This window comes from Rhinolophus sinicus, linkage group LG07 (genome assembly GCF_036562045.2).
Source record: "Rhinolophus sinicus isolate RSC01 linkage group LG07, ASM3656204v1, whole genome shotgun sequence".
In the NCBI taxonomy this organism is placed as follows: Eukaryota; Metazoa; Chordata; class Mammalia; order Chiroptera; family Rhinolophidae; genus Rhinolophus; species Rhinolophus sinicus.
Genome location: NC_133757.1, coordinates 71,520,588 through 71,541,550, shown reverse-complemented (window position 1 = coordinate 71,541,550; position 20,963 = coordinate 71,520,588). Strand labels below are relative to the sequence as shown.

General features: G+C 55.6%; 4 protein-coding genes across 11 annotated transcripts in view; 1 reads left to right on the top strand and 3 right to left on the bottom strand.

The window, feature by feature from the left end:
• On the bottom strand, positions 1-1,859 carry RPL36 (ribosomal protein L36). Its single transcript, XM_019710789.2, has 4 exons — positions 1,724-1,859; positions 1,450-1,544; positions 266-400; positions 1-133 (listed from the first exon to the last, which is right to left on the bottom strand). Exons 2-4 carry the CDS (start codon positions 1,540-1,542, stop codon positions 44-46), a joined length of 318 nt encoding a protein of 105 aa, XP_019566348.1. The 5' UTR covers positions 1,543-1,544; positions 1,724-1,859; the 3' UTR covers positions 1-43.
• A 1,047-nt stretch (positions 1,860-2,906) lies between these two features.
• Positions 2,907-7,804, bottom strand: HSD11B1L (hydroxysteroid 11-beta dehydrogenase 1 like). Of its 8 annotated transcripts, XR_012498031.1 has the most exons (9): positions 7,528-7,804; positions 5,981-6,067; positions 5,767-5,897; positions 5,038-5,149; positions 4,561-4,652; positions 4,042-4,135; positions 3,748-3,913; positions 3,299-3,432; positions 2,907-3,207 (listed from the first exon to the last, which is right to left on the bottom strand). XR_012498031.1 is itself a non-coding variant. In XM_074337655.1 (8 exons), exons 1-8 carry the CDS (start codon positions 7,544-7,546, stop codon positions 3,466-3,468), a joined length of 897 nt encoding a protein of 298 aa, XP_074193756.1. In that variant the 5' UTR covers positions 7,547-7,773; the 3' UTR covers positions 2,907-3,465. The 8 variants fall into 8 exon arrangements, 7 of the variants coding, with proteins under 7 accessions (XP_074193756.1, XP_019566374.2, XP_019566372.2 ...); XM_074337655.1 differs by having other exon boundaries at positions 2,907-3,661; positions 7,528-7,773; XM_019710815.2 differs by having other exon boundaries at positions 2,907-3,661; positions 7,245-7,771.
• A 38-nt stretch (positions 7,805-7,842) lies between these two features.
• MICOS13 (mitochondrial contact site and cristae organizing system subunit 13) lies at positions 7,843-9,744 on the top strand. Its single transcript, XM_019710820.2, has 4 exons — positions 7,843-8,008; positions 8,710-8,887; positions 9,072-9,123; positions 9,515-9,744. Exons 1-4 carry the CDS (start codon positions 7,980-7,982, stop codon positions 9,610-9,612), a joined length of 357 nt encoding a protein of 118 aa, XP_019566379.1. The 5' UTR covers positions 7,843-7,979; the 3' UTR covers positions 9,613-9,744.
• A 4,308-nt stretch (positions 9,745-14,052) lies between these two features.
• Positions 14,053-20,963, bottom strand: part of SAFB (scaffold attachment factor B) — a 34,560-nt gene continuing 27,649 nt past the window's right edge. Inside the window, 7 exon segments of the mRNA XM_019710761.2 lie at positions 14,053-14,361; positions 14,622-14,688; positions 15,029-15,129; positions 15,379-15,497; positions 17,966-18,008; positions 18,228-18,365; positions 19,652-19,942. Of these exon segments, the coding sequence (XP_019566320.2) occupies positions 14,232-14,361; positions 14,622-14,688; positions 15,029-15,129; positions 15,379-15,497; positions 17,966-18,008; positions 18,228-18,365; positions 19,652-19,942 (889 nt within the window). The 3' untranslated portion in view covers positions 14,053-14,231.

The following is a 20,963-nucleotide window of genomic DNA, read 5'->3' as shown; positions in this document are numbered from 1 at the left end:
CAAGTTTCCAAAAAGGTTTTATTACACACACAGGGGATTGGGCTCAGTCCTTCTTGGCTGCTGCCTTTCTCATGGCTGCAAGGACGTTGCTCAGCTCCTCTCTCTTCCTCTTGGCTCGGATGTGTGTCCCCACCTGCAGGCAAGGCGACCATCAGCCTGGAGCCCTACCCCACCCTCCCTCTTGGCACATATGTATTATCTCCCTACCTGCCTGGCAAGGAGGCCATCAGCCTGGGCCCCCACCCCACCTCGACAGACCACCTACCCTTTTCTTGATGAACTTCAGGGCTCTCTTGTCCTTAGAGACCTTGAGCAGCTCCATGGCACGCCGCTCATAGGGGGCAAAACCGCACACCTCTCGGATCATGTCCCGCACGAACTTGGTGTGTTTGGTGAGGCGCTGGGGGGTAAAGGGAGGCCATCAGGAGGGGACGCTCCAAGGCCAGACTACATGGGGTCACATCTGGAAACTCAGCTGGAGTGTTGTGACTGGTGAAATGGAAGCACCAGTCCTCCCCCCTACGCCCCGTGTCAACAACATAGCATGTCATGCCTGGCCCTTTGCACAGGCTGTTCCCGGGGCCTGTCCAATCCCACTGGACACAGGCTGCCACCATGGAGTCGGGGATACTTAAATGAAGTGTGGACAAAAAAGGCTGCTGTAATGAATCATTCCTAACTGGGCAGGTCGTGGGGGGTAGTCATGCCCTAGGCCTAGAACTTCTTTGGTGAAAGATTAAGCCAGCTTTGTCCATGGTTCTTGTGCATTTAGGTTAGCACACCTCTGAAATGCCAGGAATAATATCCTCCCAAGGTGTGACCATCCCTGAAAGCACATAATCTTAACAATCTTGTCAACCAACCCCCAGCTTGCTTCCTTAAATTCCTTCAATTTCAAACACATAGAAGAAACTGCAAACTTAATCTCTGGAAGCATTTTAGATTTTGCTTCCCAGCAATTGTCAAGCTGGATCAAATAAAGTCTTATAAAAATTCTTTACAGGTTTGTACGTTTCTTAAGTAGACAGGAACCTATAAACCCAGACTGGCCTGAAATTCCTCAACCTGACTCTCAGAATAAGCTTTCCCTTTACATTGCAACCTCAACCAAACTCCTGTTCTGCCGCGCAAAGTCGTGCTCGTATGTCGAAACCTGCTCCTACACCGGGCCCGCAAACTCGCTCCGCCTGCCCAGCTTCCATCGCACAGGCAGGTGGAGCTACGTGCGTGGCCCAGGTGGGCGTTCGCCGCGCAGGCGTGTTAAGATGTTTGCCCCTACCAGCCCGACATCCCCTTGGTTCAGCCCTTGCAGAGTTCCCCACTGCCCACGAGACTCGACACGCGGCCTGCGCTCCACCGCGCTCTTCGTAGCCTGAAGCCTGTGCCCTGGCCGGAAGGCCCTTCCCACATCCTTCCAAGAGGTCCTCGAGCGCGCGCCCCAGAACTTACCCCGCGGCGGCGGCTGTGCCTCGGCTTGCTGACGTTCTTGGTCACCTTGTGGCCCTTGTTGAGGCCCACGGCCATGGGGTAGCGCAGAGCCATGGCTGTGGACAGGGACGGGAAAAAGGGATGGCGGTGAATCCCGGTTCGGCTACGGCCGCCCGGAATCCCGCACCCTGGTTCCCTCGGGGTCGCTCGCTGCACCCAGCCATCCCCCCGAGCCGCACTGGGACGCCGAGGGTCAGGATGGAATCGGATACTACCCGTGCGGGTAGCAACTAACCTGCTGCTCCTCAATGGCTGCCACAGCTGAAGGGCTGACACCGCACGGAACTCTGGGATATCTATTCCCCGCAGGATGCGCAGGCCAGAGAGGCAGGAACGCCGCGGGCTCCCCCTCGCGGCTGGAGGCTTCCCTGAGCATGCGCGTTTACTCCAGCGGGCCCTAGGAAGGAGTCGACTTGGTGGGCGTGCCTGTGGCTGCGGTGTCTCCCTATACCGGTTAGTTGAAAGTTCGAATCCCACCTCTGCCGATTGCTGTCTGGCTAACTGGCTGACCCTACAGTTGGCAGAGGACACCTCCCAATACCTAAATTTCTCCATTTATAGAATGAGGACAATAATAGGACGTATTCCAAACTGTTTGAACAAGATATAATGGCACCTGGCACAAAATAAAACTTCCATAAACGGAGGTATTGGTTTCATTCTATAAAAGGCCAAGCTCTGGGCTAGGGCTGAGGAAGACGATGTTAGTATAGTGCCCACTGTGTGACACCTAATATAATTTGATGTAATTTTGGGGGGTGCAGAAATGGGAAGTGTGATGGGAACAAAAAGAAAATTTTTTCTGGTCTTTAATTTTCAAACCTATTCATCTCAATGAGATGGTCTCAATTTGGAGTTAGTCCTTCTAAACACCTGCTCATCTTAGAGCCTTGAGCAGCCAACAGTAGCTAGCATTTTATAACATTGTATTCATTTTACAGTTTTTATCTTTACAATTGCTTTTTCTTTATGCAAGCACCTCTAGTTTTCCCTTTTAGGGAAAGTGTGAATTTTCAACTCATTGATGTAAATGTCAGTGAGGCGCACAGACAGCCCACATTTTGCCTTAAGGAGTGATAGTCCCGTGTCAGAATCCCCACTTTTGCCATTGACTTCCCCTCTAAGCCTCAGTTTTCTCATCTGTAAAATGAGACCATGAGATCACGAATGTCAACTGTGTAGTGCCCGCCCATGTTATCATTACTGGTACACAAACCATGTACTTAATGCAGCAAACAAAGCACTTAGTCCAAGATCAGTACCCTTCATTCTGCCCGACTTTCTGGGTGAGTCCACCTCTCTCCCAGCCTCAGTTTCTCCACTTGTGAAATGGGGTTAAGAGTTCTAGTACATACATTCCCCTCTTCTGTGCGTGCTGTCAGCAAATGGGAAGGATCAAGGAATTTGAACAACAGATGTGTAAGGGAAGAAGGATTTTTATTATGAAACAGGAGGCTGAGTCTAGCTCATAACAAGTTCTTTCCCTCCTCCCCGTCCTTGGCCCCTACCATCGAGTGGACAGCTTTTCAGCTCTCCCTTGCTTGGGGCAAGGGTTGGGTGATGCTCGGAGATTGAGTAGAAAGAAGAAATAAGGTGGTTCCAGATGGGAGACAGAGAAGGTTCCAAGGGTGGCTCAGCAATGGTGCGACCTGTTTGATATGGCCAGGGCTCTGGGGCAAGACACATCACCTCTCTGAGACTGAGCCCCAGTTTTCTCATCTGCAAAATGGAAGCAGGGATCATCTGAGAAGATTGAGTTAATGCCTTTCAAGTCCCTGACAAGGTACTGGCACACAGTCACCGCTGTCACACTGGAGTTTTCATTGTTTCCATGGGCTGGTAGTTTTTCTTGGTTTTCCTTTTCTGTCTTGGGCCGGGGCCACTTTCTCAGAGGTGTCTCGGTTTATGTCCCAGCTTCAGGATGGCTGGATGGAGGGTCCTCCTCTAAGAAGATAAAGGGGCTCCACCACCAGGAGCTCAGGCAGTGGCGGCAGCAGTGATGTTGAGCTCCTGGCGGATGAACCAGGCCCTCGGGCGTGGCAGCCAAGCCCGGATCAGGCAGAGCAGATGAAAGCGCCATGGGTAGAAGACACCAGAGGCACGCGTGGCACCTCCGCGGATCACGGCCAGGGCTGCCTTGGGCCTCAGGGCCGCCTTGGCCCTTGTGACACCCCTGGGGATGGGAGGGAGTGGTGGGGACTGCAGCTGAGGCTGGGCGCCCCCACCCCCCCAACCCCCGGCTCGAGCCCCTGGCCTTACCTGATACCCTCGGCAGCCGAGGCGCGATCCTGGAGGCCCAGGATGCACATGGTGATGGCCACATTCACGTCCTGCAGGTCCAGCTCCCGCCGCAGGGAGCCGAAGAAACTATCCAGGGCGAATTTGGCCGCCGAATAGGGGCTGGAGAAGGACGTGGGCACGCGGCCTGGGGGCACGGGACAGCAGCTGCTGAGCAGCCACAAGCCGCTCCCACTCCTCCAGGAAGCCTTTCTGCACCATCCAGGCTGCACTGAGGCCTGTGGCATCCCCACTCCCTGCCCCCCATGCACGCACCAAGCAGTGAGGACACCACCACCAGGGAGCCCTTGCTGTCCGTCAGACTAGGCAGCGCCAAGGATGTCAGTTGCACGTAACTCAGGAAGTTCACCTGGAAGCGACGACTGACAATCACGCAGCGGACAAGGAACACCAAGCCCAGAAGAGGCAGGGGGAGGACCCTATAAACCTGGGGGCGGGGCTGGTTAGGGATAGGCGTGCCCGAGGGTCGGGGCGGAGTCCCTGATGGAAGAGCTGGAGCTCAAGTTCAGAGGCGGGGCCAAGGCCTAGAGAGGGTGGAGCCTAGAACCAGGAGGTGCGGAGCATGGGCAGAGAGGAGCAGGGCCCGAAGAGGAATGGGGGAGAGGGTGGAGTCTGGGAAGGGAGGGCTGGAGTGCCGATCCGTGGGTGTAGCCAAAGTTGAAAGCAGGTGGAACCTAACATCCCTAAAGATGGGACCTGGGAATAGGAGAAACAGTGTCGTCCCGGGAGAGCGGAGGCAGGACCGAGAGGGGGCAGGTCCAAGAGGCGGAGCACCTGCATGAGCCAGCTTGTCGCCTGGGCGCTGCGGGCCGCAGCGCCTGCCGGGGCGGCACCGAGGTGGTTCAGCACGAGGTAGTCCAGCCCGCCTATCCCAGAGAGGCCCATCACCCAGGAGCCAGTCTTTGAGGCTCCACCCCCTTGACCAGATGAGACCCCCCCCTCATCCCCGTTGTTTAAACTAGCAAAGCTCCGCCCAGAGTATTGACCCAAGGAGCTCCGCCCGAGGTAGCGCTCCACAAGATAAAAGAGACCCCGCCCTACTCCCTGGATCCTCCGGGCTTCTTCGCTAATTGAATGGGGCCCGGTCCAGAGTTCCGCCCCTTTCATACAATGAGGCCCCACCCCTAACCAAGCCCCGGAACCTTATAAATCTCCGCCCACAGACACGCGTTACTATCACACCCCCACCCCAGTTGGGTTTTGTCCTTAATGCCTAGGCCTAGGTCCCAGACTCCAGGCCCCGCCCCTCACCCAGCTTGTCCAGCGCAAACTGCACCACGCGCTCGGGCACCTCAGGGGAGGCCATGTCCGCAGCGATGTAGAAGATCTTGGGAGCGCCCAGCTTCCGGCAGTTCCCTACCACCTGGGGGGGCCAGAGCTGCCCGTGGGCCCCTCCACCCCAGCTGGCCCCCTCCACCTGCACGACACACTGGGCCCCCATCTGAAGCCCCTCCCCCACTAAGCCTCCTATTTCATTCCCAACGCTTTACCACTGGGGTCACAAACTTGGCAGCTCGCCAGCCAGAATAGGCGACATTTTATTTGCTCAATTACCAACATTTAAAATTCAGGAGATTTCAAATAAATCTCAAGGTTTCTGGCCCCTCTTGAAATTCTGGAAAGGTTGTTTCCAAGAGCTGTACATTTCCTTGGAACATTCTGTTGCTGAGAAATGTCCACCCACCTCCCTTTTGTGTTTCAGAACCCTGGCTATGTCACACGCTTTGGACACTACCAATATTCCCATTTACTGAGGAACACTTCTTGCTTTACACTCACTGTCTATTTGCATCCATCCAACACCATAACACATGAGAAGGTACTTTTATTGTCTCCGTTAATGAGGAAACTAAGGCTCAGAGAGGTTAAGCAATTTGCCAAATGTCACACAGGAAGCCTGGATCTTTGCAGGGATTCAAACCCAGTACCCATTTTCCATTCTACCCCCCCCACCAATAAACTCAAAATGGGGTGTCTCACCTTCTGCAGGAAAGCCTCAGTGTGGGCAGTGAGCACCAGGTGGGAGCCCAGGCGGGCATAGTGATATGCCAGCTCCTCCCCGACACCTGCACTGGCCCCTGTTAACAGCACACGGGCTCCCTGGAGGCTAGCTGGTAGTGAGAAGGGGTGGTCAGCCTAGAAGGTGCACAGGATAGCCAGTCCAATTCCTACCTCTCCCACCCCAGGTACTCACCTGGGTCGAAGTTGTCAGCCCAATAATAGGCGAAGAACAGGGCTCCCAGCCCGGTGAGGAGCAGGACCTTCATGGCCCTCCCTGGGTCTGCAGCGGGAGAAAGGATGGCCAGCACAGGCCTGGCCCACAGCCACACCCTTCTCCCCAAATGCACCTTTGTTCAAAGAAGATCTTCCTGGCCCTGGACTTGCTCCTCTCCTCCATCTCCACAGCCACCACCTGGTCCAGGTCACCATACAGCTCACCTGAACCACTGCGCCAATAGATACTACAGTGACATAGAGTGATATGAGGAATGTAGAAGGCAAGAGCTTGGGGAGCCCAGAAAGACCACTCTGTCCAGAGATACCCAGAAGGAACTGGACACTCGGGGCTGGGTTGGAGACCTGTCATTAGGGTTAAGACGTGACTTCAGCTGTGAGAGTGATTTACTTGTTCCAGGGAGAAGGTAAAAGAGAAACAGGTTAGGTGATTAAAAGTTCGGGGAGTCATGGGTCTCCCCTGAAAAGGGCACAGGCCCATCACACCTCTGGACTCAGTGGGACAAAGAGGAGAGAGGGCCTTCCAGGACCCAGAGGGCTGAGAAGTGGTGGGATTGGGGCATCCCCATATCTTCAGTCTCTAGATCCAGCCCTATATCCTTTGTCCCCACTACAAAGTTCCAGTTGCCTCCTCCCCGGCTCCCCCATCTTCACACTCCCTTCCTCCCATCCTATATTCTTCATGCAGCCAAACGGATCTTTGTCAAAAGAAATCTGGAGTGCCCCTTCCTGCTCCAAAGCCCCCCAAGGGCTCGCCACTGCCCCGGATGGAGACCAAGCTCCTCACTGCCCACAAGGCCGAGCAGGCTGGCCTCTGCCCACCTGTCGATTCTCATCTTCCCCTACTCCTGTCTATTAAATCAGTTCTCAGAAAAGTGAACTCCTCACCTTTCCCCAGTCATGCCAGCCATTTCCTCAGCAGGAAACGCGCTCCCACTTCCTTCACTTCCAGGGAGAGCTCGTGAAGCCCCTTAGCTCAACCCTCTTACCACCCCTGGCCTTGACCATAGCAGCTCCATAGGGCGAGGCAGGGTTGGATGGATGGGTGAGTGGGTGGTAAGACGGATGGAGGTATGCATGAAGCAGCCGGGCTGCGATGGGGATGGAATGGAGGAACCAGATCCTCGCAGAATCCACTGGCCGCCTGACTTCGCCGGGCCTCAGTTTCCCCGCTGGACAAAGGGGGCGTGCGATCCATTCCGCACTCACAATCGTGCACTCACCCACTCGGGCCTCAGTTTCTCCCGCTGTCCACCGGGGCTGGGGTTCCGGACTGGGAGCCACGAGTACGCCCTTCTGGTGTCCCTTCGCGGCCCAGGCCGGTCGGGCCCCCCCACCGCGCCCCCTCTGGTAGAGCCTGAATCACGTGACTCCGAACCCACCTCCTCGCCGGGAGGGGCCATGTCGCGGGGACTCATTGCCCAGGCGTTGCCGGGCAACGGCCTCCTGCGAGCTCTCCCGCTCCCAGACTAAGCCCTGGCTCCGCCCCGTGGACGGAAAACCCACCCGTCAAGTCCGACGACATAACTTAGACCCGCCTCTCTCGAACAATTCTCGCCTTCTCGTTGCCGTGAAAACCAGCTTCTAGGCACGCTCTTCTTAGGCCCGGGCATGAGTTCTTCGCGCGGGCGCGGGTGGATCTTCCAGACTCCGACGTCTTCTTGGGTCACCCTCCGGCCTCACTCCAGACACCCAACTCCCTTCTCCTCGCACGTCTCCACGGCCGAACTACATTTCCCAGACAGCTTTTCGGCGGCCCGCCCCGGAAGACTACGCGTCAATGAGTTCTTTCCCGATGGGACTGCAATCTCCGTCGTCTCGGAGTCGTAACGAGACTCCCACCTCCAGAGAGGCCTTTGCGGCTGACGAGCGAAACTACGCTTCCCAGAAGCCTCTGCGGCTCCGTGACCGGAAGCGGCGGGCAAGCCGAGTGTCCTTGCGCGCGGAACCGAGTGACTATGGGGTCCCGAGTGTGGTCGCTGATGAGGTGCGTGGGGCCGCTGGGCGGGCCCTGAGCCCCCGAGAAATTCCTCTCCTACGGACACCCCTTTCTGGTTTGCTTCCGACCTGCTCTTCGCTTCCGGTAGTGTCAGGTGTCCTGTGGCCCAAATGGAGAAACTGAGGTTCAAGCGGGGAGGGGATTCCCCAGGTCGCGAGAGCCGTTGCTTCCCGTCTCGCTATCCAAGATCTCTCCGAGCCTCAGTTGCCTCCTCTGTAAAATGGGAGTGCCACACGCCATTTATTGGGAGGTTAATGCACGCCCAGAACGGCGTAGCACATACAGGAAGCGACCAGGGGCACTTGGAAAACCCTTGCAGATTGCTCGCGGAGAGTCCCTCCAGGGGTGGAAGGCAGGAAGTCAGAGGACTTAAGCCTTTATTGTTCCCTGCTCTCTGCGGGATCACGAGTGACCCACTGTCCCTATGCGGGCCTCAGTTTATCAGTTAAATGGGGCGGAGTAGCCCTGCTTTGCACACTAAGTGGAGTCCTATGCATCGTAGGGGGCAGGCACGCCTCTGGGCTAGCAAGGTGCTCTGTGCTTCTCCTATTAGCCCCTTGGTTTCAGGTGTGTCACTCTTTGGACTGTGGGGCCCCCTGGGGGTCTAACTCCTCCTCAGGTGTGCCTAGGCCTCAGAGGGTGCCCAGCAGTGTTTCCTGAGTCGCTTTTTTTCCCTTCCCTGTTTGCAGGTTTCTCATCAAGGGCACTGTGGCTGGGGGCGTGGTCTACCTGGTGTATGACCAGCAGCTGCTGGGGTCCAGCGACAAGAGCCATGCGGTCCTTCAGAAGGCCGAGGAGGTGGTACCGCCAGCCATGTACCAGTTCAGCCAGTACGTGTGCGAGCAGACAGGCCTGAAGATACCCCAGGTACCCCGCGCTGAGGCTTGGAGGGAGGGAGCTGTCAATTCTGGGGTGGCCTTCTGTCTCTGGTCCCTCAAGCTGTGCTGGGAGCCCTCCACACTGGGGCGTGTGCTGCCCTCCCTGCCTCAGGGAAGCTGGGGCTGCCGGGCCCTTCCCCTTTCACCAGGCCCTCTCCCCTGTCTCTTCCCAGCTCCCAGCCCCTCCAAAGTTTAACTTTCACATCCGTGAATCCTGGAATTCAGGTAGGCTTTGGTCCCTCTGCTTTGGGGGTGGCCCCAGATTCCCCAGGCTGGCACTCCCCACCCTGCTCCCTGGCATGCCTTTCCATTGCTCCCTTAACTGCTGTGTGTGCCTCCACGATCTGAAAAAGAAAGGTGGGGGTTCCAGGGAAGTGGGCGCTCATAGGGCCTTTTTGTGAGAGCTGAGGCCACATGGGAGCACATAGGGATTGGGTGGTGTCAGACAAGGCGAGGCCCTGCCCCTCCTCTGCCTCAGTTTCTCGTGTGGAATTCACAGAGTTAGAAGTGGTGCCTCTACAAGCATGGCTGAGTTGGGTGTCCCCGGGGTTGTACTAAGCCCCTTGGCTGTAGGTGGGGAACCTCACAGGTGCGTGTCCTCCCTCCCTCCCCACAGGCATCATTACAGTGATGTCTGCCCTGTCGGTGGCCCCATCCAAGGCTCGTGAATACACCAAGGAGGGCTGGGAATACCTGAAGGAGCGAATCAAGTAGTCTGTCAGAGGAGCCCGCCTGTCCCGGTCAGAAACGGGCAGGGGTGCCGTGGACCTCAAGCCTCCAGACTGGGACCCCACTCTGAGGGCAGCTCCTAGCCTTGCCGCCCAATAAAGGACTTCGGAAGTGTTCCCTGACCTGTGTGCCTGCCCCAGGGGCATGGGGTGGCCCAGGTGTTGCTTAGAGGATGGAGCACTGGCCTTCCAGCTTGGGAGGCTCCTCAGGGCCTGATCTTGACCCCAGGCCATAGTTCATACATTTGCTTGTCTGATCCCTACCTGCTGGGGCCTTTACTTGGTGTGGGGAGTGGGAGCAGACAATGGGCCCCAGTGCTCAGTGCCTCGGAAAAGGGTTGAGAAAGTGCTGAAGGCCAGCCTGGGCTGGGGGGGGTCTCGGTTCTTGGAGGGCTGAACCCAGGGTGGGGCATTCTGGGAGCGAGCACTTGGTGGAGTGGGCAGACTTCATCTCCTGTGCCGGTTACATGCCCACTTTTGCCTAGTCATTATTCTCATTCCAACCTCCCCCCACAACCTGGGATTCCTGGGGAGCACAGGCCTGGAGGTCGTTGCCATGTAGTGGGGTCTCCCCAACCCCCAAGGGCTTTGCTGTCCTGACCTCAGCTCCTGGCAGTGCTCTGCTCCCCTCGAAAACCTTCCCTGACAGCCCTGCCCCACATGGGGCCAGCTGCCTCGTGACCTGAATGTGTCTGTCCCATCGGGCTGGAGCTCTGGAAGGGTGGGCTGTCTAGATGCTCCCAGCCACTGAGGGCATCCCACTGTGATCTACTGTGGTGCTGCTGGAAGGAAACCTGTGCCCCAGACAGACCAGGTGGGAGCTGGGCTTAGGTGGGAGCCAGAGGCTGTCCCGGGATAGTGCCCTGGGCACAGGGAGCACATTCTGGTTGTGGTGCCCCGAGCCAGCATAGGATCCTGTTCCCAAGAGTTCTGGGGTGTGTCCCTCAGTTTAGGGGATAGGCCTTTGATCCTGTAAGGTATAGCAGGTGCTCAGGTGCTACACATGAGGAAAGCAGAGACCAGAGGGATGTCATTCGTCCGCCGGATGACAGGGAGGGAGAGCCACAGTGACTTGTGTCCATGGTCTTCAGAGTGGGTCTCCCATGGCCAGTGTGTCACCTGGAGGTTGCCTGGCTTCCTGTGCTCCCACGCCCCATCCTTGCTGGGCCTTGACTGGGGTGTGAGCAGGTTAAAGGTGAGAGCAGGATGGGCAAGGCCAGGGTGCATCCCTGATCCTTTGTGCTGCCTGAGAGGTAGCTGGTGCCGGCCATCTGGGGAGCCAGGTGTGTGTCCCAGGTTCAGGGGCTCACCCTGGACCCACCCAGCCTGACTTTCCATCCACCAAGCCCTTCCAGCATTCCTGTGGGCCCATTTTACAAATGGAGACACTTGTCCTGCCAGGTTCAAAGCCCCCTCTGTCCACCGGGAACTCGGGTGTTTAGCCTTAAACCCGCCCCAGGACGCAGGATTTCCACTCGTCTTGGCCCGGTGGACCCAGTTCCGGGCCTTCACATTCAGGAGGGGTTTGTACTCTGGCTGTGCCAGGTGTTCCACTGGAATCCTTGTGTCCTCGCGCCCCTCCTATCTTATGGAGGGGGAAGAGAACCACCAAGGCCACCCACCATGCTCTTGAACAATTGTTAATGGCCCAGTATGGGCCCAGCAAAGCCCACAGGAAAGGAAACCAGCCTTCACAGGTCAACGAGGGGCTGCCTGCACCCTCACCTCCATCCAGGAGGCTGCATCTTGCAGCTCCATGAGCTTGGCCTGGTGAGTGTGTGTGTGTATGTGTGTTGGGGCATGGGGGCGGGGGCTCCCCTGAAACCGAACCCAAGCCCTGGTCTCTCCAGTCCCGTGATTCAGTCACTGCCCACAGGCTGGGCCAGGGGTCAGCCGCTGGTCCCCCATTCCCCACGGTTGCTCTCCCACAACCAGGGTACCACTCTTGACCCCTCTGTCCCCTCGTCCAGTCAGAGACCAGTTCCTCTCCACGTGTACCTTTGCCAGTGCCAAAACCACCTCCAGGGCCAATCCCTGCCAATCTGTTTCCCAAAGTCCAAGTCTGATCATGTCATAGCCCTGCTGGGAAACCTGTGGCTCCTCACCGCCCTCCCTGGGAGCCCAGATTCCTCAGAAAGGCCCTCTTACTGCCCTTGGTCCCTCCCAGACACGTTGGGTGGCCCTCAGTTCCTAAAGCACAGCTGGTTTACACCACCAGCCTCGGCCCACAACTCATGGGCCCCCTCACCAGGCTATCTTTCCTCCTGGCTGACTCCTGCCCACAGCGTAGACGCCAATTCCCCGACCCCTTAGTACCCTCAGGCTAAGCCAAGTGTCCCTTCGCACCCTCAGCACCCTGTGGGTGCCCCATCCCGGTGCTCACCACCATGGGGCAGGGTTCCCCCCTCGGCATCACTGGCATTTGGGGCCAGATAAATCTTTGGGGGTCTGTCCTGGGCACTGTAGGTGTGGAGCAGCCTCCCTGCCTCCACCCCCCCAGTGCCAGTAGGACCCCCCCCAGCCCCTATCATGATAGCCGTAAATGTCTCCAGGTGCTGCCAGATGGTCTCTGGGGACAGAATAACCCCAGTTGAGAACCACTGCCTTGGGCTGCTGCACCAAAGGACCACAGACTTGGAGGTTTAAAACAACAAAGGTGGTGGAGGTCAGACAGTCTGACGTGGGTCTCACGGGTCTGAAACGCAGGTGTGGGCAGGCCTGGCTCTTGGAGGCTCCAGGGAGACTCCATTTCCTGGCCTTTGCCAGCTTCCAGTGGCTGCTGCGTTCCCTGGTCCAGGGGCCCTCTCCATCTTCACAGTCAGCAGGACAGGCTTCCTCTCACGCCTGCAGCTCCCCTGCCTCCCTAGTTCCCTTATAAGGACCCTTAGGATGATATTGTACCCACCTGGACAACCCAGGATCCTCTCCCATCTCAATGTCCCTAACTACCCTGGTGGAGGGAGGACAGTGCAGGGATGGGACCATGCTAAGATGGTGAGGGATGGTGAGTTCAGCCAAAGCAGAGGTGACCAGGGGACATATGAGCCAGAAGGATCCCCCAAGACACTGGCTGGAGTGCTGGGCTCAGGATGTCCTTGTCACCCCCCCACCCCCCCACGCAAACTGCAGCTCGTGCTCTGCTCTGAGCCATGTGCTGGGCGAAGGTTGGATCCCCCTTTGTGCTGTTCACCTTGAAGCCACGTGCGCTGCAGCGACCTACTCTTTCCCTAGGTGGCTGAGGACTGAGCCAGCTTTTATTAAATCTGCAAGGACAAGCTGACACATCGAAGAAGACAACAGCCATGTGTTTCCCCAGGAATGGCTTTGTGGTTCAACGGGGATCCTGGTGGACTAGAACTTGGGAGCTGCTCTGTGGCCTTAAGAGAATTAGGATCTTTGTAGCTTGGGAGGAGAGGGGTACACAGGCCCACAATGGGAGCAACCCAGGAATCCCATTTTACAGGTGAGCAATGGAGGCATATAGAACTGAAGGAACTGAGGAAGGATGTAGAGGCAGAACTTGGCCTCGACTCCAACTGTGTCCTCACGGGGGTCCTTGCTTGGGTTGTCACGGATCAGGTGGTCAGTCTCTGGCAGAAGGGAGACCCAGCCGCAGTGCGCCGAGGGGAGGGGCTGGGCTGTCTCCATGAGGCTGACGCTGGGAGAACCGCCAGGCTGCACACGTACCCCTGGATTCACGTGGTGCTTGGTCCCTGAACACACCTGCGCCACCCTGTCCAGTGATAAGATCCCCCGCTGCCCCCCCATGTCCTGGCAACTCACCTTCCACACTCAGGCCCCTCAGCCCTCCCCGCACAGAGCTCATTTCCTGGTGTCCAATAGCTTTTCTCCTCCCCTCAGCTCGTTTGCTATTACCTGTTCTCATCCCACTAGGGTGCAGTTCTATTCATGTGAGGTCCCTAGGAGTCAGACCCATAGAGACAAAGTAGAACGGTGGGTGTCGGGCTGGGGGGAGGTAGTGTTTAATGAGTTTCAGTTTGGAAAGCTAAGGAAGTTTTGGAGATGAATGGTGAGGATGGCGGTAGGACCATGTGAATTTAATGCCACTGAACTGTGTGTAAAAATGGTTAAAAGTCAATTTCATGTTACATACCCTTGACCACACACACAGCCTGTTCAGCAGGGCTATGAGATTGCTGGACATGGAGGCAGAGTGGGGGCGAGAGACATGATGACTGAGACATCATGGGGAGGGTGGGGGACACAAGATAGCCACGCCTCAGGACCCAGCAATCCTCCGAGCTCCAGGTCAGCCTGGGCTCACAGGAAAGTTTCTGGAACCCCAGCAGTCCCGTCAAGCTGCCCTTTCAGCCCTCCTTTCCTGGAGGAAAAGCTGCAGCTCAGCAACACCAAGTATGATTTCGTTTTATTTAAAGAGGTGGAAATAAAGAGATGCCGCTGTAAATAAAGGGTATGTGAACAGAAACACATTTATTACAAAAAACAAACAACAACAAAAAAAAATTCACATTGTATTGAGCTACAATATGGCAGCAGATAAAAAAAAAAATTATTGTACACAGTTTAAGATAACTCCTAACAGAATAGTCTGGTTGCCACGTGACATAACAGGACTCCAAGCACTTAGTAGCGGCGAGTGAAGCGGGCGTCGTTGGGCCTGCTCCCCCGGTTCTGGCCCCCAAATCCGCCTTGCATTCCGCCATGCGGGATCACGTGGCCCCGAGAGGCCCCTCCTGGGGCAAAGCTGCCTCGCCTGGAACAAATGCAGATGCTCATGTCCTCAGAGCCCAACCCCTCCCAGGGGCCCCTTCAGTGGGACACGTGCTCTTCAGGACTCTTCCCTGTCAAGCAGCAGCACAGGGGACAGACCCGCACCATTCTAGGAGTGATGACAGGTGACAGAGCACACACCAGGAGGCAGTGTGAGTTGAGGAAACTTAACTGTTTCTACACCTTCCCCACAGCAAGCCAACATGCAGAGACGGCACAGACACACCGACAGGACTGCCTTACCCGGACATCCCTCCCCGGTTCATCATGTGACCTGGCCCCGAGTGACCAGACATGCTTCTTTCACCACCTAGAAAACAAGAGACACTTTTCACACAGTGCCTCCCAGCACAGGATGTAGTTTCAGAGGACACCTTTCATGAGCCACCCAGGGGGTGTGAGCACACCCGCATCCTCGCACAAGGCATGGCGGGAGGAGTTAGCAACACCCGCAGCAAGCGCCAGGCCCTCCATCCAGGCAGGAAGGGGCTCCTCCTGTGCCAGGCCCTGAGCAAGGCCTTGGAGGGAGAGAAAGCTGCTCCTGCCCTCAGGGAACAGGGAGACCAACAGTAACTGGCGAAGGGCAGGTGCAGCTCGCACTGTCCAGATGCTTCACCACAAAGACAGACCCCACCCCAGCCCTTACTTACCCTGCCACCTCTTGTGGTCCCTGCCTATCATGCCTCCATCAGCAGCGCCCTGCCACGCACGGTCGTCCTCTATTCTCCGACCATGGTCCGCCCAGTCACGTCTGCCCCTTGGAAAAAGACGTCTCTGATTTGGATTGCCCCCATCTCCGCTCCTCAGAGCAGCCACAGCAGGCTGTGCTCACCGCCCCCACCCCTTCAGGCAGTGGAGGCTGCATGAAAAGGGACTGGCTCTGGTCCCCTGCTGCTGGAAGAGTTCCAAGGTGGCCTGCACTCATCTCATCCCCAAGACCGGGGTCCTCAGGCTGTCAGCTGTGTGAGGCCTGCACAGCACAGGGGTGTGGGACACAAACCTGGGTGGAGGAGGCAGCCCCCGGCCCTCGCTCATCCTCTTGTCGGAGCCATATCCGCCCCACCCGTCACGGGAGTCCCGCCCGTGGCGCTCTGGTCCTCCGTGGCGTTCCGGGTAATGCTGGGTGTTAAAGAGAAAGCCAGAATGGTAAGAAGGCTTTAGTACCATCCCTGCTTCCCAAGGTAACAGTGAGCGCTGGCAGGCGGTGTTTTGGCCACACAGGACACCTTGGCTCGCATGACATAGCTGCATCCTGAAGTCTGCTCATGGTCTGGCAAGAAAATCGTGCTCAATGGAGTCGAGGAAAGGAGGAGGAGACTTGGGGCTGAGACTAATGCTAATCAGAAGACAGAGAAATCAAGCACTGAGGGGTGCTGGGACCCAGCGACTGCTCCATGCCAAACTCACAATATAATCAACACTCCCACAGAAGCACCAAAGCAGAAGGGCCATGAAGGATCCTTTAACACAACTCATTTCTGGGCCTGGCATTGTGCCCCTGCTGTGCTGGGGACGCAGGACACCACAAGTCGGATGGAGCTGGGGCAGCTGCCCCTTGGCTAGTCCCAGTCTCAACTCTGTACCACCAATATTAAGTGCTGGGCTGGCACGGGCCCCAGGAGTGTGTCACCCCAACCCACATGCGATGTAAAGGAGGGACGACACAGGGAGCCTCACACTCCAGAACAGGCCAACACTCCTTTGCCTTCCCCCCAAGACCCGTCCCTGCCTGCTCAAAGAACGGCTAAGGCTGACTTTTAAGGAGCTCCAAGGTTCGCTGTTCCAGAGACCCAACCAGTGACCTTGGGAGCTTTTACCCCATGACCACATTCAAAGTGAGAAGGAACTAAAAGGGAGCCCTGGTCATGAAGCCCCTTAGGTGCTTGCTCCAGCCACCTGTCACTGTCTGCGGCCAGGCTTATCTCCCATTCCAAGGCCAGGGTGGGCATGCCCTTGACGCAGCCCTCAACACCACCTACCTCCCCCTTGCCTCTTATCCTCAAATGTGCACCACCTCCCCTCAACGAGAAGAAAACGGGGTCAATTTTACAAGATGAACAAAACAGAGCATTGTTTCTTCAAGGGGCAAAATTACAGGCTTAAGTGCCCACGTAAGTCAGTGCTGCCAAATGGAAGAAAAGCTGCTCACATGGGACTTACGAAAATAATAGCACTACAGCATTACAGCTCATGCTTCATGTAATTTCGGACAAAGACAAACATTTAAGAAAGACTTTTTTTCAATATACTTCTATCTAAAGACACACTATGGGGAAGAGGTGCATTTAATACAAAGAAGAGGGAACTTAGTGAGACCTGGGTCTTTACTAAAGCCTATTTCAATCTCTCCCTGGTATTTTAAAGCTTAACCAACATTCTTCTGTCCAACCAACCAGCCCATGTTAACAGCTCAACATGGCCCTGAACATCCGTGCTGTGTTCCCTTCTGTGTCACGTCACCATCTGCTGATTGGTGCAGCATTGGGGTCTTATTTACGACTGCATGTGGGGAAAAAACAACAAAAAACGCTTTCAGTTTCAGGAGAGCACCGTCTGATAACCACGTGCAGAACAGACAGCAGTGAAGAGGGAGCGTGTGAACACCTCCTGCAGACATGGATGTCGTCTCATTTAGTCCCCCACCCCCTTTGCAGTACAGTGAGTCCCCCATTTCCAGCTAAAGGAACAGGCAGGGCAGAAGTGGTACCAGGATGTGACCCTGGTTCTGATTCCGGAGCCTGGACAGTTCACCATGGAGCTCAACTTCCCCACCAGAGAAAAGCCAGAAGGCTAGGTGTAGATTAGCTGCATGTAAGATTTACCGCTAGACACAGAGAAGAAGGACTCATGTTGAGTGTCTCAGAATTACTCCTGAGGTGGCAGAAGACAGTCCGATGTAGCCAAGGAGCCGAGCCACACCCAGCCACGTGCTTAGGCACTGAGGGGGAGGCCGGGACTGAGATGTCTACGCTGGAGGCAGGGAAAGGACGGACTCACAGGGCAGCAATTCTGCCCAACGACGCTCCGACTCAACCTTCCCTCAATCCCTGGATTTTCCACATAAATCCACTCAGGAGTTGAGGCTCCTTGGGGGAAGTTCTCAATTCACATGTAAGACAGGAAAGAAGGAGAAAACTGAGCTTATCTTCTACCGTGTTAATCCTACAGAGTACGAGTGTGGACCAGAGACAGAGTTATTGTCCAAGGCTCGTGGGGCAGGCTGACCAGCGACCACAGATGCACTTGGACTTCACAACATGGAAGCATGGCATCTAATCAGCTGTGTGGGTCACAACAGAGTCCGTCAGACTCACCCAAGGCTCTGTAGCCCTTTACAACCAGTGCATTTAGTTACTAAAGCGTGTAGAACTTCAGGGTCAAGGTCAGAAAAGGCTTCAGAAAACCTGTTTGGATTTCCAGCCAAGACCAAGCACCAATCATTCAAACTGCCATCCCACGAACACTGCAGAGCTGCACTTCTTTACTCATTCTTCCTCTAACGCAAATGGGAGGAGGAGGAAGGAAGGTAGAAGACAGGAAGAGAAACTATGGGAAAACTGTGGCTACAATCCTAGCTTCTAACTTACCTGTCCTTCTCTTTCTCCCATCATTGACCTGGAACCTTCTCTCCTGAAAAAGGCAATTGAAAGAAAACCATGAGAGGAAGCCTAGGTTGGTTAGACCCCTAAATGGAAAACATCTCCCAAGTTGAACCTGGTGCTCCCCACACACTGATGGCTCGAATGGGCTTACAGAGCCTAGAAGGGACAACCCCACTTTGTCACTAAGAATGACCCATGACAAAGACAACCTGCATTGAGCAGGCAGGGTCATGGGGGCCTGGCTGACCTGTCGACCGAGTGGTTGGGGTAGCGGCCCCGGTCCCTGTGGTCAAAGTCGTGGAAGCGGTCCTGGCGGTTGAAGTCAGAATGGTAGCGCTCGTCAAGGGCAGCCCGCTTGGCTTCTGGCCAATAGGCGTCATCTCGCCTGGAAGGGGAAGCAAGAAAAGGCAAGTGCGTGGGAATTACGTGAGATTATGGATACGTTAATTGGCTTGATTGTGGTTATTTCACAATGTATACAATACATCAAAATATCAAGTTGTATACCTTAAAAAGAAACAATTCCTATTTTTCAGTTATACCTCAATAAAGCTGAAAATAAAAAAGGGCTCAGTGCACTGTCCTCCTCCAAAGAGATCACCTTGTGGGAGCTGGTGAACTGCGTCCAGACTGTCAGCAGCCCCAGCACTTCAGAGAACGAGAATTAACTTTATCACCAGAGTATTCTCTGCTGCACGAGCTGACAGAGGCGGGAGGAGTGATGTGGGATCTGACTGTTCTAGTTTGTCCAACATGCCCTCCTAAGAAGAGGTGATCAGTGGAGCGGACAGGCGCACGTACGCTTCTGCAGGATGGCCACTGCGAGGGTCGGCCCCCATCCATCAGGACAGCAAGCAAGAGGTGTTACCTGAGCTCTGCAGTGCACTTCCGTCACTTCTACCCAAATACTGACTTGACCCAGCAGACACCCAGTGGGGAAGACTTTTAGAAGCACTTGAAATGTACTAATTCAAAACATTTATGACCAGAACAAACTCCTAGCATCAGTATTTTGCACAAAGGCATAAAAAGTCCTAACACAGCTTAAAGGCTCCTTACAGAAGTTACATTGTGTGTTACAAAAGGACCTCTTTAGCCCATGCAGTAGAAAGAAAATAAAAACAAGTCTCCCCAAATTGCAGTGCACCCCAAAACAGTGACAGGATTGTTGCTGGGATTATCACCCAGGCTCCTGACAGCAGAGTTCAAGTTTCGGCCTCGTTTTCACTGGTAGTTAGCTAAAACTTTAGTATTCACACGTCACATCAAGATATCTGGGGAATTAGAATTAATCTTATTATTGGAATAAGCAAAAACAAATTACTGTATAACAAAGCCTGGAAGGGGCCCAGAAGGAAGTGCCTTTGGTGTGGCTGCCTGCCCAGCACTTGTGTGTGACGTGCTGCTCTGGGTGTCTGAATTCCGTCGCCAGGGGGACTGTGCTGAGACAGGAACCTAACGACTTCGTCAGCACAACTTTATCCAACCATTTCCCCATCGACCTCAGACCATCAAAGGTTCCCTGACAAAGTACAAGACATTGAATTGGGCTGCAGCAAGTACTAGTGTTTCCTTTTAAGTAAGAATCTCATGTGAACATGATTTTGGGGACAACAGTTCTAAATGCCATGGGCCACGTACGGGGCAGCAGCTAGGAGCAGCTGGGCTTACCGGCCATCCACGTTGTAGGGCCTCCGCACAGCGGGCCGCCGCTCCTGCTCGTAGCGCAGCTCCTGCTGGCGCCGCAGCTCCTCCCGCTCACGATGGATGCGCTCCTGCTCCTTCCTGCGCTCGTGCTCCACACGCATGCGCTCGCGCTCCAGCCGCTCGCGCTCCATGCGCTCACGCTCCAGGCGGTGACGATGGAAGGCCAGCCTCTCGCGGGCGAACTCCAGCTGCTCCCGCTCCTCCTGCTCCCACAGTGCCTGCATGCGCTGCTCCCGCTCACTGCGCTCACGCAACCTGCGGGCGGGCACAGAGCAGCAGCTGCAGGGATGGACCCACAGGCCACAATGGCTCCCCATGGCAGCGCAGACTAGCCAGGGTGCACTGCAGAAATGCAGATTCCAGGGCTGTGGCCCGACCTGCAGGGCTGTGGCTCTAGCGGGAAGAACGAGGGTGGGGCCCAGTGCCTCCGAAGCAGCTGCAAGAGCCCAGGAATGCCAGCACCGGCTCTGCTTCCAGCTTAGTCCTAGACCAGCCAGGTAACACAACAAAGGAGGGGTGTGTGTGGTCAGCAATAACATGAACTCAGACCTTTCTCGAGTTCGACATCTAATTCCATACAATACAGCCTGGTAAAAATAAAAAGCAATGTATTTTTCAGTCACTGAAGTAGAACCTCTGCTCTCTAAATCATGAGCTTCAATTAGTCACCATGACCCGGGGATAGTGCACTAGAATTGTAATCTCTTGATGCTGTTTCTAAGCTTGAATGAGAAGCGAAGGCCTGTGACAGCTGAGTGGTTGGGTGCCCACAAGGCCACGCAGGCCCCCTGCCAGGCTCAGGCACTTCCTTCTACTATGTATGTGGCAGAGACAGCCACCAGCTTGTCTCCTTTTCATCCTTTGCTGTGCATTTACACACACATATTTGTATCAGCAGAAATGTATAATCTTGCCCTTTTGGTCTGCATTTTGGACAAAAACAGCAGCGTCCTTGGTTCACGTGACATGTCCTGGTCCCTTCCACATCCCCAGCTCTACAGATCTATGGCACGCTTTTGGGACGGAGCCCATGGAGAAGGCAAGTTTACAAAACCAGCACCCAGAGGCAGACCTCCTGGCTGTTCCCGATCTCACAAAGAGGGACACCTGTGCCATTTCCCGCCCCTTTCTTCCGCCCCCCCCCCACTCCGGTTCAAGCTGCTGTTTCTCAGTCTAGTTGTGTAGGACACAGCTCCCTGGCCCATGTTGGTGTTATGAGCCTTGCGCTCCCCCAGCTGAGGCAGTCGGTTGTTGGTCAGCTCACGGGAGCTCTTGC

Coding starts and splice junctions, on each gene's coding strand:
- HSD11B1L (XM_074337655.1), bottom strand. Junction 3,914..4,041: donor GGTGGTGTCCTCACTGCTTG/GTGCGTGCATGG, acceptor CCGTGCCCCCAG/GCCGCGTGCCCACGTCCTTC. Junction 3,662..3,747: donor TCGGCTGCCGAGGGTATCAG/GTAAGGCCAGGG, acceptor TCCCATCCCCAG/GGGTGTCACAAGGGCCAAGG.
- RPL36 (XM_019710789.2), bottom strand. CDS start 1,542: ATGGCTCTGCGCTACCCCATGGCCGTGGGCCTCAACAAGGGCCACAAG. Junction 401..1,449: donor GGCACAGCCGCCGCCGCGGG/GTAAGTTCTGGG, acceptor TTTACCCCCCAG/CGCCTCACCAAACACACCAA. Junction 134..265: donor TGAAGTTCATCAAGAAAAGG/GTAGGTGGTCTG, acceptor CCTTGCCTGCAG/GTGGGGACACACATCCGAGC.
- MICOS13 (XM_019710820.2), top strand. CDS start 7,980: ATGGGGTCCCGAGTGTGGTCGCTGATGAG. Junction 8,009..8,709: donor CGAGTGTGGTCGCTGATGAG/GTGCGTGGGGCC, acceptor CCCTGTTTGCAG/GTTTCTCATCAAGGGCACTG. Junction 9,124..9,514: donor CCGTGAATCCTGGAATTCAG/GTAGGCTTTGGT, acceptor CCCTCCCCACAG/GCATCATTACAGTGATGTCT.